The sequence below is a fragment of the Nyctibius grandis genome, chromosome 16 (assembly GCF_013368605.1).
Source record: "Nyctibius grandis isolate bNycGra1 chromosome 16, bNycGra1.pri, whole genome shotgun sequence".
In the NCBI taxonomy this organism is placed as follows: Eukaryota; Metazoa; Chordata; class Aves; order Nyctibiiformes; family Nyctibiidae; genus Nyctibius; species Nyctibius grandis.
In genome coordinates, this window is record NC_090673.1 from 4,919,658 (window position 1) to 4,936,704 (window position 17,047).

The 17,047-nt window shown below is 42.9% G+C and overlaps 1 protein-coding gene across 7 annotated transcripts in view; it reads left to right on the forward strand.

Annotated features, from left to right (window-relative positions):
- Positions 1-17,047, forward strand: part of RAPGEF1 (Rap guanine nucleotide exchange factor 1) — an 87,834-nt gene that overhangs the window by 18,078 nt on the left and 52,709 nt on the right. For all 7 annotated transcript variants that reach the window (XM_068414162.1, XM_068414165.1, XM_068414163.1 and 4 more), the window contains one exon: positions 15,294-15,433. In XM_068414162.1, the coding sequence (XP_068270263.1) occupies positions 15,294-15,433 (140 nt within the window). The remainder of the gene's footprint in view (positions 1-15,293; positions 15,434-17,047) is intronic.

A 17,047-nucleotide genomic window follows, 5' to 3' on the forward strand; every position in this document is an offset into this window, starting at 1 on the left:
TTGCTGATAACTTTCTGGCCTCCAGGCTACTGACAGCTGTTGTCCACTTGCTGCTAATTAAGAAAGCAGCATGAGTGATGGGAATGTGGGTTGGAGAGATTGAACCCCCCCTCTCCACAGCAAAGCATTTCAACCTGATTAAAGAGTCTGACTGATGACTGATCGGCCTCTTTTTTCCTTCTCTGTCTGTTGAGCCTCTCTGTAGATAGCCTGTTTGCTATCAAAACTTGCTTGTTAGGCCCTTTCTGTGTCTCCGTTTTTTTTTAGATCCCATAACAATAAGCAATGTCAGAACAGATTTACCATTGAAATAGTGGGCACGTGTGAAATTTAAGCCACTATAAAGCCACATCTTTAGCATGCAAAGCATTGTGTACGTCTGTGCTCTTATGCAGAAATTCAAATGTAGGTCGTATTTTTTAAATAAAATGACACATCCTTTGTTGAAAATTTCAACCTAGCTATAAGAATCAAGATCATCATGAATTAACAGCACTTAAGTGGATGGACTGATGATTTCAAAGATTTTCCTTCTTTGTTTAAGGATTTTCCTTGTTTGTTTTGTTTCCTTGTTTGGTTTCCTTCGTTTGTTTTTCCTTGTTTTGCATTGGGTCCCAGGGAGTGACCTTTTGTGTGATAGGGTTGCGCTGGGATTTTTGTGATCCAGCAGGAGAATGGGCTTGAACTCTGGGATTCCCTTTCTGGCCTGTGCTTCTGTGGAGGTAAAATGATAGACTGAGGTTACGATAATGCAGGATTGTTGTGTTAATACACAACCAGAAGCTGTGAATTCAAGTCAGAGTGATGGTAATTTGGTAGAAGCAGCCTCCTCCTGTAACACTGATGCTCTCTGGAGCTGTTTACCCCCAGGAATATTATGACTCTCTGTATTTCATATTAGAGCTCCAAAATTCAATCTGAATTCTTATCTGCAGTAAGTGGGCTCTGCGTAGCCCCTAGCATGCTTTGAAAGCAATGTCGTTTGCTCTCATATCTGGAATATAATTCCTCTTCTTCCTGTTGTGATTTTTCTCATTCTTGGCTACTGCCTTTTACCTTGGAGATGATTGTTTCTTGATACAGTTATTCAGCACAATCAGACCTTCTCTTTAAAAGCACTATGTATATATAGGAGTAAAATGTTTATTTAAATAAAAAAAAAAAAAATCACTGCCAGACTTGACTCCTTAGGCGTGTGAAAATGCTTTAACAAACTGTGTCTACCACAGTATAATTGAACAGTAGGAACATGTCTAGGGAGAGGAGGGTGTACTTTTGACTGTATTTGCTGGTGTTCACCTTGTACACCCGTTCTTTTGCCACATGATCACTTTCTGAAAGAAGCCTTGGAGCATTTGACTTCAGCTTTTCAAGTAAAGAAGTGTTTTATATTTGTTTGAAGTCGAACAAGAGTTACTTTACCAGTCAGTGTTATCATATATTCAGCTAAACACTTTCAATACTAAAATGGTAGGAAATGCAAGTGAGCTTATAACTAACTGAACTAGGCAGACTCTTCGGGATACGGGTGGTTGCTGTAATGTCCTTGGGAGACTTTCTGTTTTCACATGAAGAGAGCAGATGCTGACGTGGTGCTAATAGAAGAGAAATCCTATCACTAGATTGGCCCTGAGTCCCCAAGCTGTAATCTGTAAATAAAGTGATTTATGGGTATTAGGATGAAAACGGTGTTTCTTTTTTTTCCTCCAAGCAAAATATTATTTGCAAATAGATCATCTCATTATTGGACTCTGGTTTGGCTAGTAATTTTGTAAAATAAGCCTGATAGACTTAATGTTAGAAAATTAATGGGATGATTTCTCAACTAGTGAGAATTTATGGAGGTTCCAAATCCCCGTCTATCTTGCTGTGGGAGGTAATTAAGAATATGAGGGAGTGGTTTCTTGGTTTGAAATGTTGAAAGCGACTCTAAGCATTCGTACTGTTACATCTGGAGAGCTTGTTAGGGATGGTGAGATTGGTGATACTGGGTTGTTTGCTGTGAATATCGGTCATTTCTTTCACAGTAGCCTGATTATTGCTTAGACAGCTTTGCCAGCCTGTTTACTATCTGCTGTTGACTGGCAGTGCATTTCAAGCCGATTATAGGGATATTATGTGGCTTCAGGGTCATGGTTAGTCTGTTTGTCCTTTAATGCCAGTCACGGTGACATCAAGAATTGAGCTGCCGTCATCCAGGTAGGTCCTCCGCCAATAGTAACATGGTTTTGGGTCTGTTCTGCATTAGCTTTTCATGTGACTGATGGCAAGCGTCACTTGCTCTGAATCCCCACCTCTTACCCATTTGTGCAATGAATTTCTGGCTGTGTAAAATGAAAAACCATCACACCGTCATTTCAGAGGCACAGAGATGGCAGTTTTGACCTTAAAGGGGCAAAAGAAACATTCTGCAAATCCCTGTGTAAAAACTAAATGCCTGTTTGGCGCTAGGTTAGGCTTTGTTTAGCCTATTGTCTAAATGTAAGCCTAGAGCTTTGCTGCTAAGGTCTACAGTTGACTTGCCTTCCACTGGGTTGCTGAATGACAAAGTATTTCAGTGGAGCTGGCACTTCTTTGTTGGGCTGTTTTGCAAATGCAGACCTGATTCTTCACAGGAGAGCACAAAACAGGAATTTCTGCTTCACAATGGAAAATGTTGAGTTTATGTTGTTGGAGGAACAGGTTTAGTTCCTCTGCATTCATGATTCCTTATAGTACCACAGGAGTGTTCTTTAAAGAAATAAAAGTGACAAAAATTAAACTGCTCCTGCTAACTGGGAAGAAAGAAATACATGCAAACAATTTTGAGCATAGGCTGCTGGGTTGTAGGGAGAGTTCCTATAAGAAAACTCTCCTCCTTGGGGGTTTGTCATCTACTTCTGTTTGACAAAGCTAGACTTTATCTTTTTATCTTTGAGAAACAGCTTCCCATATATATGAGAATTATCCCTAAATATTTCCGTTTATTGCCAATTTGGCTTCTAATTAGCTAATTACAAGTGGACAGTCTTATTCCAAAGTAAAACCATGTAGGGCATTAATTGGGAACATTGTATGTGAGTTTCCAGCCTTCACCTTGATTTGAATCAGCTTTCATGGATGGAAAGTTGATTACAAAGTCTGAACTACAAGGTTCTTGTGGCTCTGAATGTTGGTACGTTTCACCATGATAAATGACTGGTGTATTACAGTTTCAAGTGATCTCCCTAAAAGTAGATTCATATAGCTGCCAGAAAACCAGCTCAGCTCTTCACCTGCTCTGTTCTCTGCCAACAAATGGCAAATTAACTTGACTGTACTTGAAGTATTGAAGCATTTTCTATGTATTTTTCATTTCTCTTTTATAAGTGATTTGAATCCCTGTTGAAAATGTCTTCTGTGAGGGGCATCTTTCAAAGTTTCTGTATGAATTAGTTCAGTTCCATAATTTAACAATGTGACTGCTATATATAGTGTTGGGTTTTTTTATCAAATGGCAGCAATCAAGCCGTTATGGGTGTTTTGTGCCTATGGTTTGTATGTAATATCAGGATAGACATGGAAATTATATTGTTAAAAGTCATATAGACTGTAGGAGACTTCTGCGGAGGAACTCAGGACTCTTAACACATTTTAATGAAGCAGGTTTTCCCAAATCAAATGCTTTTTCCAAGATTTGCTTGAGACATTTTCCAGTTTCGCACTCTTCGCAATAGATACATCCCTGGTTTTCAGGTTAATGAAGAATGATGGCACATTTAGTGTATTCAGACTTCCCTGACTGCAGAGTTGCCAAAAATGAAGCAGGAGAGATATCTCCCATCTGTCATTCTACAGAAGTCAGCAGTTTAGAAGTGGATGTAGCTAAGAGTTTATTTGCTGAGCTTCAGAGTAGAGTTCATGAGTACACGAGGAGAAAAAAGGCAACGTTTATTTGTTTGTTTGGGGAGGGAGGCAGATTGATTTTGTTGTGTAAATTTGTAAATAGGGTAGAAAGGAAAGGTGAGTTTCCCCCAAACACATGCTAAAATAAATGAAGTCCAAGCTCAGGCTGGAAATTTCCTTGTGAAGTCGTGCAGGGCGTCGTGGGAGAGTGCTACTTGTGGGGAGCAGATGTTTGCTGAGATCCTGCAGTCAATAGCTGCAGTGTTCAACTCCTTTCAACCCCCTCCCACAACACACGGTTATTTCTGCTGAGCAGCACCCCATCTCCTCTTCTTCCTCCTTTTTTTTCCTCCTGCACCCCCACCCCTGCCATGAGTTTCCAGATAAGAGTAGAGAAAATAGAAAGGTCTGTGGGACTACCAGTCTGCCCCTTTTTTTTTCTGTTATTGCAGAGTCTCAGACACATAATCTCTTAGGTATAAGTGTTTTTTAGCTCCTGTGATATTAGATATCAGTTACAAAGCTATGTTTTTTAACTAGGCTGCCGCAAAGCTTAGTACTAGATGCTTCTTATACTGCAAAATAATATTAATAAGCATGGATCTTATGTACAAAGTCAGTTCTGTGTTTGCAGCATTACCGGTCGTTCTTTATTAGTTTAAAGATGGTTTACAGCATTTCTTGTTGCTTTACTGCAGCATAATTTTTTTGACTCATTGGCTGGACCTGGTTGAAAACTCTCAAAATCCAACAGGGATGAAGCTTGTGCAGCTTGTGCATTACCAGTTGATAATATTAAGCACAGAAGGTCAGGCAGGTATTTACCCGTGTAATAATGGCACTGAAGGTATTTTAATAAACATGTCTTTATGTCTTTCTGAACCCAACTGCTATGACATACTAAATCCGCTGCAGAAGTCAGTAGGTTATTGAATGTTTTTCAGAGTGAAAGAGCATAAAGTTAATCACACTGAAGCTTTGACAAAGCACCAGGCTTAGCCTAACCGGAGAGGCAGTGCTCTCTGGACGTGATGGAGCGTAGCCTGACCTGACCCGCAGCCCTCCCGGGGCTGCCAGACCCACCGCTGCACGTCTTGAGGCCTCGTGGAGCTGAAGTTTCTTGTTACAGACTAGTTGCTATTTTCCAAACAGACCTCCTAAGCTCCCAAAGTATTGCTCATGTACCACGAGCTGAAATTAATATTGATTCACCTTTCAGGACTGAATGGCAGGATCACCATACAACCGCATTTTGTTTTGCAGAGACTGAAATGGTTTGGCAGTTGTGGTTTTGCTGCTCTGTCAAAACCAAATTAAATATAAATACTGTACTAAATTATTTCTTATTTGTGGAATGCCAAGGTCTTTCTGCCACAGAATCTGGGCACTGGGGTTTAAAACATGCTTTTTTTCATAGAGTGGATCGTGGTCTTTGAATGTATTCATGTGGCACCCTGTGCCCCCCTGGCAGGTATGGCTTTTGGGCAAGATCTCACTTCTGAGACATGATGCTGTGCATGGGATGTGGTATGATAAGGGAATGGGCTGTTAGTAAAACCTCACTCAAGTAGCTGCTAATTCACCGAGATTTATTCGGTGATAAAAGAATTGTTTCAGCAGGATTGTAAAGAGATGCTGCGATAAGGTTCAACTTTGATTTTGGTAGAACGTCTCAGCGGCTCAGGTGGGTGTTTGTAGCAGTATGCCTTCATGAAACCTGTTGTCTGTAGGAGCAATGTAACCAGGCGGGTTTAATTCAGGCATGAGGAGATAGGGTAAAACAGAGAGTTGTCACAAATAACTGTTTACTGCTAAAGTAACTTTTCATGTGTATGTGCAGTAGACTGAAAGATAGACGTCCCACTTCGTAAGCTACCTTGTGTTTCCTGCCATGATGATCCAGGGACAGTGCTAATCCACAGCTAAGATGAGGGCTAGTATTTCCTCTCCCTCCTGGGCTGTTCAGTTCAATTAACATCTCGGTTTCCCCTTGCTGGAGGCACTGATGTTTCAAATTGTGCTTATGGAAGACTAAAATTTCCTACTGCCTGTAGGCAGGCAATAAAACCGGTGGTTTGGTTGCAGATCCTATCAGGTATAGAATAGAGTATGGAATTGAAGATATGGCCTGCAGCTTCTTAACCCTTTATGTAAGCAGCACAACAATAATGTAAAAGCAGCTTCTGACCTGATTACATCAGAAATTTCACACCTGCGGTGCCGCTCTATCGCTTGCACACAGGCTTGTCTGTGTACGTGGAGATAGAGAGCTGGCCCTTTGGGGCAACAGTGGAGTAGTACTTCAAAGTTTAGTGATTTGCATAGTGATGCCTTGCTTTATTGAGTAAGCAATATCGGGGAAGTTTACACTGGTATTGCAGTGCCTCTCTAGGAGATAGTGCTGGCCTGGCTCCTGAAATCCATTTTTCTTTCTCGTGCAGAGATGTGAGCCCCCAGCATGGTGCACTGGAGTTGTGCAGACACGTCTCATCTTACCAAACCGAATATCTGCTTTTCAGCATCTGAGCCCTGAGGATACAGCGCTAGTCAGAACAGTGAGAGATGAGGCTTCCTTGCAGAGCCGTTAGCTCATCTCTTAAGATGCATGGAAAAGAGCTTACATCACACCCTCACCTGGATTGTTGCCCTTAATCTATGGCACTTGCTAAAGAAGGAAATAAAATTGAGCATGTTTAAGCAAATGCTTTCCATGTTTTGATCTTATTTCTTGTTCTCAGTTCAGATGAGTGTGGGCGGTGGCTTTTGGGCAGGGTATAAGGTTCCTCCCAAAGCCTACTAGAAAACAGGGGTTAGCTTTGCAATTCAGACTGAATGTGCAGAGTCTGTAATCAGAGGCCAAAAATAAAGATCACTATAATTAGTAATGTCCAAAGCAACTGGAAATTGTGTCAGGCAGATCGGAGCCAGCTTCTCTTTTTTTCCATCGCCTAATGAATGAGAGCTGAGGTTACTCTCCAAGGATGAAAGAGGGCTGAGTTTTTCCCCATTCAAAACTGGTGCTGTGGGGCAGATGCAAAGTCAAGACTCCTTTACAGCCTTGTTTTTCAGCTGTTGAACCTGCAGGCAGGTTGTGAGCAATTAGGCTTTTCCCCAAAGCGTCTAAAATAATGCGTTTCTGCTTGCCGTCCTGCAGAGTGCCAGTGACGACATTCTGTCACCTTGGAGATGGATAAACAGCTTCAGCAACATCAGGTTATAATCTTTCAGGTCTGAATTTCAAAGCTGACAGCCGTACGGCTGAAACCCAAGCTTAGCAAAGGTTTTTCAACGTGGAAAGGGTCTAAAGGTGCTCGAGTAAAATGAGAGGAGGGGAGAAAGAGTTGAAGTGGAGCTCAGTGACAAGGCTTTTTGCTTGGCTATGGCAGTAGCGTGAATAAAACAAGTTAGCTTTGGCTCACATGCTCCCTACAGCCCGGGGTGACTCAGGTAGTGCGCACGCATACTTGTGCCTGCAGGGCTTTATTTTTAGATGTCTGAATCAGTGTCGTGACTATATCCTCATAAAGCCACTAGACGAGTGGGGATGCCCACGGACCCCATATTAAGTCATGTTTGGTGAACAGAGAAACCCAACAGATTCCCTCGCAACCGTTGCAATTGCTGTGTTCAGAGCTGTTTGCTGAAGTAACGCAGAGGCTGTGCCTTGTAGCTGGATTATTTTTTTCCGTTTAAAATTAAATGTTTAGTTAACAGCCTTGGTGGTTTTGATGTGTAGTGCAGGGTGAGCATGGACCACAGCGGTCATGTTGATGTTGGAGGCTACTTGACTCTCTTGTTGTTTTAGTGTTGCTGGCATGGCGGGAGGTACGAGTCGTGTTACCAGTGTTGTAATCCCATTAGTCCTCTCAGGCTTGCAGGGCTGTGCAAAATCAGTACTTAAATGGGAAATTACCAGAGACTCACCAGATGCCACACAAAGGTTTGCTAGTGATTTGGTAAATGGCAACATTTCTGCTTCTGAGTTAATAGGGAACCAATCTGCTGGAGCAGCTTTCTTTCAGATAAAACAGAGCAAAAGTCCTGTCTGCTGCTTATCAGTAAATTGCAGTATCTTTTTCAAAAAGAAGTCTCAAAGCCAGCTTTGGTCTGCTGGAGGAAACTGAACTTGGGTAGCAAAGTTCTACTCCCTTAAATCCCTCCTTGTTCAAGTAATTGTACCTTTTTACTTTTTTTTTTTCCCCCTGTAAATCAGTTGGGTGACATTGCTGCAGAGTTTTCAGCAGCAAAAGGATTCCTTGTTTCTGTGTCTGCATGCAAGGAGATTTCTCTCTTCTGAAATACTTCAGGCTGAAAGAGGACTAGGAGGGAACCTGGTCAGCTGCTCTGAACTTGCTGCTTGGTCTGGTGCATCTTCTCTTCCTTGCAACCTCAAGATTTGCCTTCAAACATGAAGCTGGAAGGAAGAAGAGCTGTAGTACTAATGCACCGTAAAATTAATGTTGTTGATCTGATCCTTTTCGCTGCAGTCGGGAGACGTGGCTGAATTGATAAGTTGCCCTTGGTGACTCCCAGTTCCCTCCGAACACTGTGAGCTCTTTCCACATGAGGTTGCTGCAGCTGGAGATGCCTCATTCATGGTTGCTTAGAAAGAAGGAAAAAAAAAATCAAAATAAAAATGTGCTCTCTGACAAATAAAAATGTTTTGCTTCCTCTGGAGGCCCCAGAGGGCGGCGTAAAAAATAATGAAGGCTGTGAGTCAGTGAGCATTGCCTGGCCAGCTGAGAGGGAACTGAGCCTCCCTTTTCCATAGAAGTTTGTGTGCTGTCATTGCACATCATTAATGCTCACTGGTTTATGTTCATTCACTGTAATGTTGCCAAAAAAGAAAAAGGGCAGTTGGTCTTTCCGCTCCCAAAAGCTGGCTGCTTCGAAGGTGACGTGATGTTAAAGGAAAAGTTTCTTTAGCGTTCAAGAGCGATTGTTTGATTCTCGAGCTGCCCTTCCTCCACCGTTTTCCTCTAAAACCTGGCGGCTCTCCTAGCAAAAGGAGTCCCTGGAGAGGGACTTGGAGCAGCTTACAAAGAGCTCCACCTAAGGTACAAAGGTTAGGGTGGGCAAACTTCCTGATTCACACCGGACCCTCCCTTTTTTTTTTTTCCTTTCTGGATCTCCTACTGGGTCTTTTTTTGTTTCTGAATAAATTCTCTTTGCCTCAGTCTCTGGGTGTAATAGCAAAGTTGAGAAAAGTAAACTCTCGGAGATGGAGGTGGTAGGTGATATGCTTGTACGTTTAAAAGGGATATTTTAATTCTGTTCTGTCACATTCTGTCTTTTCCGTATTCAGGATCCCAGATCATCCTTTTGAGAACATACAGCATTGCACAAGTGCTGCATATCAGCATTTTTAGACTCCTAAACATCCCCAGGGCTTGTGGAGAAAGAGGGTGTGAAATGTAGCAGAAGGCTGTTTGCTGCGTAATGCGAGTGCTGAGTTACATTGCAGGTGTGAAAGGGCCGAGTACGTATCTGGGGTTCTCCTCATCTATTTCTTCAACCCTCCTTGAAAGCCTAGTGCTTCCTCTCCATCCTCATAGCTACACACTGGCAGGCTTGAATGTTCTGTTGCAAGAAAGACAGAGATGCCCTCTACCACAAAATTATTAAAAATTCTTTTTAAAAGTGCCCCTGCAGTAGCTTTCCACTGCCCACAGCCCACTGGTGAGCTTCATGTCATTCCTCCTGTGTCGGCTCTGCCAGCTCTTCTGCGGAGGAACTTGGCTGTTGGGAGAGGCTGGTTGAGTTTCAGATTAGAGCAACATTTCTGCAAAGCTCAAAGGCTTTGATTTTCTGTCAATCACTATTATTTTAATGTTTACATTACAGGAGAGCCCAAAAGCTTTAGCCAGGGCAAAGGCCCCACAGATCTGGGTACAAGTGTGTAGTAGATACAGCCCTTGCGTTAAGGGTGGAAGGAAGACGGTTGGGAATTCTAGCGATATTCGTACAAAACCTTGGAAGACCTGTGCTTTGCGGCATGTTTCATGATTATCGTGGGAAGCTCTCATGTGCCCATCTGTCCATCCTGAATCGCCTGTTCCCCTGTGTTTCTGACAGCAGAACTGGGTCTAGAAGAGCCAGAGCCGTAGCCCCAGCCCTGTAGCCTCTCGCTGGCTACTGCATCGCAGCACCAGACATCCTCAGCGGAAAGGTCGTTTTGAACTAGAGCTCGTTATTTTTTCCCTTTGCTTCAGAACTCTTAAAGTCCCTGTCAGCTAGGGTTTAGCTGAAGCCTTGCAACTTTCGCCTTTTGTCTTCCACAAATGATGGAGCTGAGCCCAAGGGAACAAATGCCATTTTAATGGGCATCGTTGTATAACTCATTACATAAGTCACCTCTGCCTTCAAAGGACTCGTGGCATAAATGGCAGGAGCGGTTGATTAAAAAATGTGCACAATAGCTTCATTATGACATGAGGAGAGATATATCCGCTGTTATTTTTAATCTGATAGCTTTTAAATATGTGCATCCAGCAGAGACCCAAATGGCCTTTAAAAAGGGAACCATTTGTGGGATAAGATTTTTAGACTCCACTTCATTCTTTCTAACGAGCCACAAGAGTCAGTTCAAGCTGGAAAATGAACTATAACCCTTTTTTTTAAGGCTTTGTCTCCTCTAAAGCTGCAGGGTTTTGGTGTGTGAACACATGCGGAGTCAGAGAAGATGCAGGATTTAGGTTTTCAGGTGAAGGAAAGAAAAGGTACAGTATCTAAAGTTGTGCGTTCTTAATATAAAAAAAAAGAAAAAGTCTATTTTTAATTTGTTTGGTGTGATCCAAGCACCAGACAAGTTGAACAGTTAAATTGCCCATCGCTGCTGCTGGAGCCTGCCTGCCATTGAGCTGTGCCATGGTGACAAAAACATGACCAGGAGCTCCAGAAGCAGCCGAGAGGTTATTCCCCATCTCTGAAGCCTCCCATGTGCTGGTGAGCGCAGCCGGCGTGGGAGGCGGCCGGCGAGGAGGACCCGGCAGCTGGAAATTCTGCCATGACTGAGCTCTGTAAAAGGCTGAGCTTTCACTTTGACTTTAAAGTAAATAATTTGCTGCTGCGTTAGGTTGGTGGAATTCACCAGCGTGCGCGTGTTTCGACTTAATTTCTGGCGTTCGTTTGAACACAAGTGGAAAGCGACCATTTGAGTACGGCAGCAGCGGACATTGGGCTTTGACTTGCCGGCTTTCTCCTAAGCAGCCTAGTTTCTTCGCCCACATAAGCTGATTTATCTGCTGTCCCTTGTGCCTCTTAATCCGCTGTCGTTTAAAATCTGTAGTTCTTTCCTCACCAGATTTAGCTTTCTGTCAGCAAACTGGCAGGCAGCACAGCTTTGCTGGAGCTGGTGGAGCTGCTGGGGGACGAGGTGGCTCCCGGCCGGCCGTGGCCTCCCTGACTCGGGGGGCTCGGTGGGCTCAAGGGGTGCCAAAAAACCCCACCGGCCACACCTGGCAGCAGGGCTGCTTGGAGCAGGCACATAACGTGTGCTTTCTCGTGTTGTGTGTGTGGTCAGACTCCAGACACGTGCCGGCCGGGGAGATGAGCCTGAGAGCTGACCAGGGCCGTGACTCAACAGCTGGAGCACGTTCAAGCTCAACGGAGTGGGAGGCTCATTAATAGAGGGATGGAATTAGCAATTAATTGAGTGACATATTAAAACTTCCAGTCAGAAATCAAGAAACTCAAATCCATAGTAAAGTAATTTTGAAGGCATTTTTTTTTCCAGTTGTGTGCAGAGCAATCAGACAGATGAAATACGAGGGGACAGAAAGTCAGCAGTTCCTTTGAGACAGAAACACTTTGATACAACAGTATTTTTTTTTTCCCCCTTCCAGTTGAAATCACTCCATCGAGTTTATTACCCTGTCTTTTCCCATTCATCTCATAAATATTTGGACACTGCATAGAAGTAAGTACGGGGTACCCTCCTCCTGCACACCAGAAAGGAGAAAGAGATGTTGAGAAGGCCGGTGCTGAGACTCCAGTTAAACACTGCTGGTTATTCATCAGTAAGAGCCAAGGGTAATATGATAGAACAATTTCCAGCGGGCACACCACCAAGCTCAGGAACAACCTCACTGCTGCATTAAGGGGTTTGGTTACTGTAGACAGGCAGGAAGGAGCAGAGGGACAGGAGAAGTGGTTTGAGCACTGCCATGGCTCTGTTTTCTGCTGCTCTCTGTATGTTATCAAATTATTTGATCTGTAAAGTTATGCTGTGCTGTTTGAACTTTTTAACTGGTCAGACATAGGACACGTTAGATATTTAAATTAGGATATAATGTAAATAAAGTTACTTTCTCAAAGCAGACCAGTGCTATGGTAACCAGTGTAGGAAGTCTTATTCAGCTGTGCTTTTTGCAGGAGAGTTTCAATCTTCATCTGTAAGAGCTTAGGTAACTTACACCTTTGAGCTAGAATACCTTCCTATTTAAGTGTAACTTGTCTTTTATACCACTTCATCCAGATGCATTAAAATGCAGTCTGTTTATAACGCTTGAATGATGTATCTGCTTGAAAACCGTAAAGCCCATCATGCTGAATAATGTCTGTTGGCATTCACTGAATATAATCACAGTAGCTCCACCACTGGATTCATGAATATGGGCAGAGGGACGAGGGCCTGCAGTGTGATGGAGATGCTGTACTGGAGTCACTGGCTCACCCTCTGCTCTGTTTAGACAAGTTGCTTCCCCTTTGTGCCTGCTTCACATCTGCAGGGTAAGGTTAAGACCTAACTGTGTAAGGATGAGAAAGATGGGTTGGTAATGTGCTTGGAACAAGAAAAGCGCTATTTTAAGTGCTTCGTGTAATTGAGTGTAAGAGAATATTGGTTTGTGACTCATTTGTTTAACTGCGAATGCATCAGAAACTTATGAGCAGATGAGATCTGGAAAATGCTTGTTGTAGATGGAAAGATGTGGTAGTAAAAATCTGCATTAATTTGTGATCTTCAAAGCAGGACTTAGCAGGGCTGTTCAAGCAGTAACGTTTATTATTTTTGCAAATGTCAGCTGGTTTACTTCGTTAGTACTATTTTAAGAAGTTCCTTTTCTGCTCCAGCCACTTGCTCCTGTCCTTGCTCTGTAGGTCTGCGTCCCCTCAGAGTGTGGCGTGCAAATGATTCAGTCTTTGATGTGACAGAAGGGTAAAGAGAGCGAAGGGCAGTGGTTAGGCTGGTGGTGGTGGTGAAGGGGATCTGCTGTAAGCAGAAGAGAAACTTTCTCCGCTGACAAGACATCTCCTTTTGGAGGTTCCAGACCATGCACACACACATTGGTTCAGCTGATGTGTGTGCTTGTCCCATAAAGGTGGGTAGAGATGTCTGGTGGGAAGAAGAAAAGGAAATTGTAGTCTTCTGAAATCTTTCTTCCTTCCAAATTTCTTGTTCTTACAAGGCAAAATCATCACTGTAAGCAACCAAGGGTTTTGTAGGTATCGAAGGTTTTCTTGCTCAGACTAGCAGTTTGGATCTCACTGCAGCCCATGGAGGAGCCAGGCGCAATTTGTTGCTGCTACCATTGTTTCCCTGTAGATTAATTATTGTAATTGTTTGCCAGTTCTTGAAAAATAAATTCAGAGCCATGACTTCTCTTGGCAAGCGTGCACACGCGTGCATGTATAGAAATTCTCATATGGTGTATGAAATAAATACAAATTGGTTTTGAGGGAGGAGTGCAAACCAGCAGCCAGGAACTGTTTTCAGTGGTGACCTTCAGCACCCTGTGGAGCCAGAGAGGTTTTAAAGGTTTGGAGATCCCCTTGGGGATGTAAAGCACTGACGTAAATTGTTGCTAAGTTAGGGTGCCAGCTGCTCTGAGTGATTCTTCAGAGGCCAACTGGTATGTCTGGATTTATCTGCAGTGACCAGGGTTTTTAGTGCCTCCCTCCTCAGTGCATTAAACAGGACTTTATGATACAGAGAAAACTTTGAAAAACATTTACTCCTGTAAATGGAGAACAGGTCTGAAGCCAGACTAGATTAGAATCGGTGCTGATGCAACTTCCATTAATAGGATGCCTGCAAAATTTTGATCTAGAGGACATAACTAAGTGGAGTTTTGGCTCTGATGAAGGTGTTAATATCAGGGTCTTAACACGCTACCAGGAAACCAGGTTTAAAGGGAGACAGCCCTTACGGGGAGGCAAGCACAGGTTCCTTCCCTTGAGCTGTGGTTAGGCAATTTCTGAGTATGAGGAGCGGTGTTTGCGCTGCAGTGTGGTATTTAGCTGCTGGGTGCCAGATTTGACTCAGCAGCCTCTTCTGTGTGCAGTCTGCATGCTAACAAGGTGGTGCAGTGCTGCATGCATGGGACTCTGTCGTTGTGTCTCATTACAGCCAGTGCAGTCAATTCCCAAATAATCTAAAAGAAAAATGAAACATACAGCAAACCTGCTTACTTTTCTTGATAATGTAGTTAAAGACAAGTTCACTATCTTCTGCTGGATTATCTGGGTCACTAGAGAGCAATTCAGACCTTCATTTATTAAAGTGCTCTTTGCTCAAAATACATTCTAAATTGCTCTCTACAAAGCAGCTTGGTTTTATTTAGCTTCATGGCTAAACAGATAAAAATATATTTCAACAGTAAGTCTGTGTGTGGCATGATCGCAAACCTTTGAGACTTCTGCTTTTAGATATTCAAAAAAAACTTTAAAATACAATTTTTAAAAGAATTGAGCAGTTCTGTAATTAAACTTCTTCAAGGATGCCCCGGTGTTGAAGCAGTTCCTGTGTTCTGTGGTTTGTCTGGTACATTTGAAGTGAAACCCATTGTGAATGACAGGGGCTGGCATTTTTGTTCAGATTATCCATGAAGCCATGTTCAAAGGTGATGTTACCAAGTGGGTAGAAGTAGGGATCAGCAGCCTGGGAAGGGCATTACATTGGGCTGTATTTTCCTTTCCTGAAGCAGCCACCAGTGATGGGTACGGGGCAGAACCCTGCCTGCACACCCACGGTGGCTGCTGACCCCCAGCCACTACACAAACAGGAGCTCTGCTCTGCCAGAGGTCTGTGAACAAGTCACGTCATCCCCTTGCCTCAGTTGCTCATCTGCAAAAGAGGGACGATGATTACCTCCTTTGTAAAGTACTTTGGGATCTGCTGGAGATAAGTGCTTTTGAGAGAGGTGTTTTTCCTTTTCTCTCCGAGGCACAGAGCAGTAGCGATCCCGCTGTTCCTGCCTTTGCACTTCAGCGTTGCTGCCTCTGAGGGGAAGCAGGAAATGATGGTGATATTGTGGTGGAAACATAATAGAGAGCCACAATTTTCTTTTTTTTTATCCTGTTCCTCTCAAAAAAATTTACATGGTTGCAATGTTTTTCATAGGCTGGTCTTCCAGATAATGCTGTAACACAACTTCCCGGGTTTCAACAAATTTACCCTAATCCAGTAATGCATTTCTGTGTCTTTCTAGATTCTGAGCGTTCCCATCTCTCCTCGTTCACTATGAAGTTGAAGGGCAAGTTTCATTCACCAAAAATAAAGAGAACCCCTTCAAAGAAAGGAAAGCAAGCTGACCTGACAGTGAAAACACCAGAGAAGTCAGCGAACAAAGTAAGCAGACGAAGGACATGTACTGTTAGTCTTGCTGGTTTCTTGCTTGCTGGTACTCAGTTTATCAAAATGCACAGTGCTGCTTTCGATGCCTGACTTTGTCCTCTGCAGACTTCTGCAGATTTTTCAGGGATCCTCAGGGTTACTTTATGGTTAGTTATAAACTGTGCTGTGTGGTATAAAATAAGACCAACCAAGGCATGTACTTCCCTTTGGAGAGCCTGATGAGACTTCCTTCAGTAAGTGTTTAAATATCTCATTATGGAATGTAGTTTATGGCCTGACACATCCTCCCCACACGCACACCCTATGGTTATGCTTACAGCTTCCAAATAACTGCCTGGGTTTGGGGTGTGATCCTTTTAAAAACCCCAAAACCCAGGCGAGCAAATCCTTGAAGCTGATTCAAAGATGTGCTCAATCTCTGATGACATCAGCAGGGAGAGATGTGTTCAAGCAGCTGCTGATGCCAGCACACCGTTCCTCACACCCAACATACTTCATAAGTCCTCTAAGAGCTGAGGTCACCACTCTTTCCCAGCACAAACCTATCAAAGTGCTCTCCTCTGCTGTTGTGACCTGATTATGTAGACTATCTCTGTAACACTACTGTTGCAGTCAGTTTTCAAGTATAAATCTAAGCCAAAAGTTAAGAACAGTCGAGGTTATTTATGATAATTCAAAATCTTTCACAGTTGTTGTTGAAAGTCTCATCCAATGTGCAGCGCCAGACACGCAAACTTAGGTTATCTCTGCTGAGGATTGTTGTAGTGTTATTGAGAGCAGTCAGCAAGATGTACTTATCTTACGCTGTGTGATGTGCTTAACACCCAGAGAAGTTGCTGCAGGGCTTCCTAGCCCTGTTCTGCGCCATCAGGTGGAAGATGAGGAGGCTTTTATTTCCCAGGCTGTACGTGTTTTTCCCCAGGAGGCTATGGATATGCTTTCTAGGGAGCCAAGCGCCTTATATTGCTGACTGCTGCTAAAAAATAAAAATGAAAAATCTGGGAGTACTCCTTGAAGGCTTTTAATTCCAATGATGTTTCAGGATGGTATATTGAGGTAATTTAGAGGCCTTCCTTTAAATTGTTATGTGACCACATATTAAATAGAGTAGAAAATTACGAGCCCTTTTCAAAAGGCCATTCCATAGCAAATGTATATTAGCGTGTTCATAATAGGTGAAGTTTTTGCTTTTCTTTCTTTCCTCTAAAAAACAATGCAAAAGGATTTACTGATAAGGCATGCTGAACATGTAAAACACTTTTTTACATGTGTTTTTTTTACAGGTTGGGATTTTTTTATTGGAAAACAAAACACTTCCAATAATTTTTATTATCCTACATGATTATATAAGCTGTATACATTTTTATACTGTGAAATATTGTTGATTTCTGGATCATTCCTTATCTGTTTTAATCACTGCTGTCCAACTAATCAGTTAGTTGGATGTAGTCAGCTCATTAGCTTTGTGTGGAAGGAGTAGGGAAGAGGATATGCCTGGATTATTCTCTCGCTGGACTACAGACATCAGTTGACAAACAGGAGATTTTCTGTCAGAAGTCACACTTAAATAAACCAAATATCATCCTTTCCTCCCTCTTAGGTACTTAA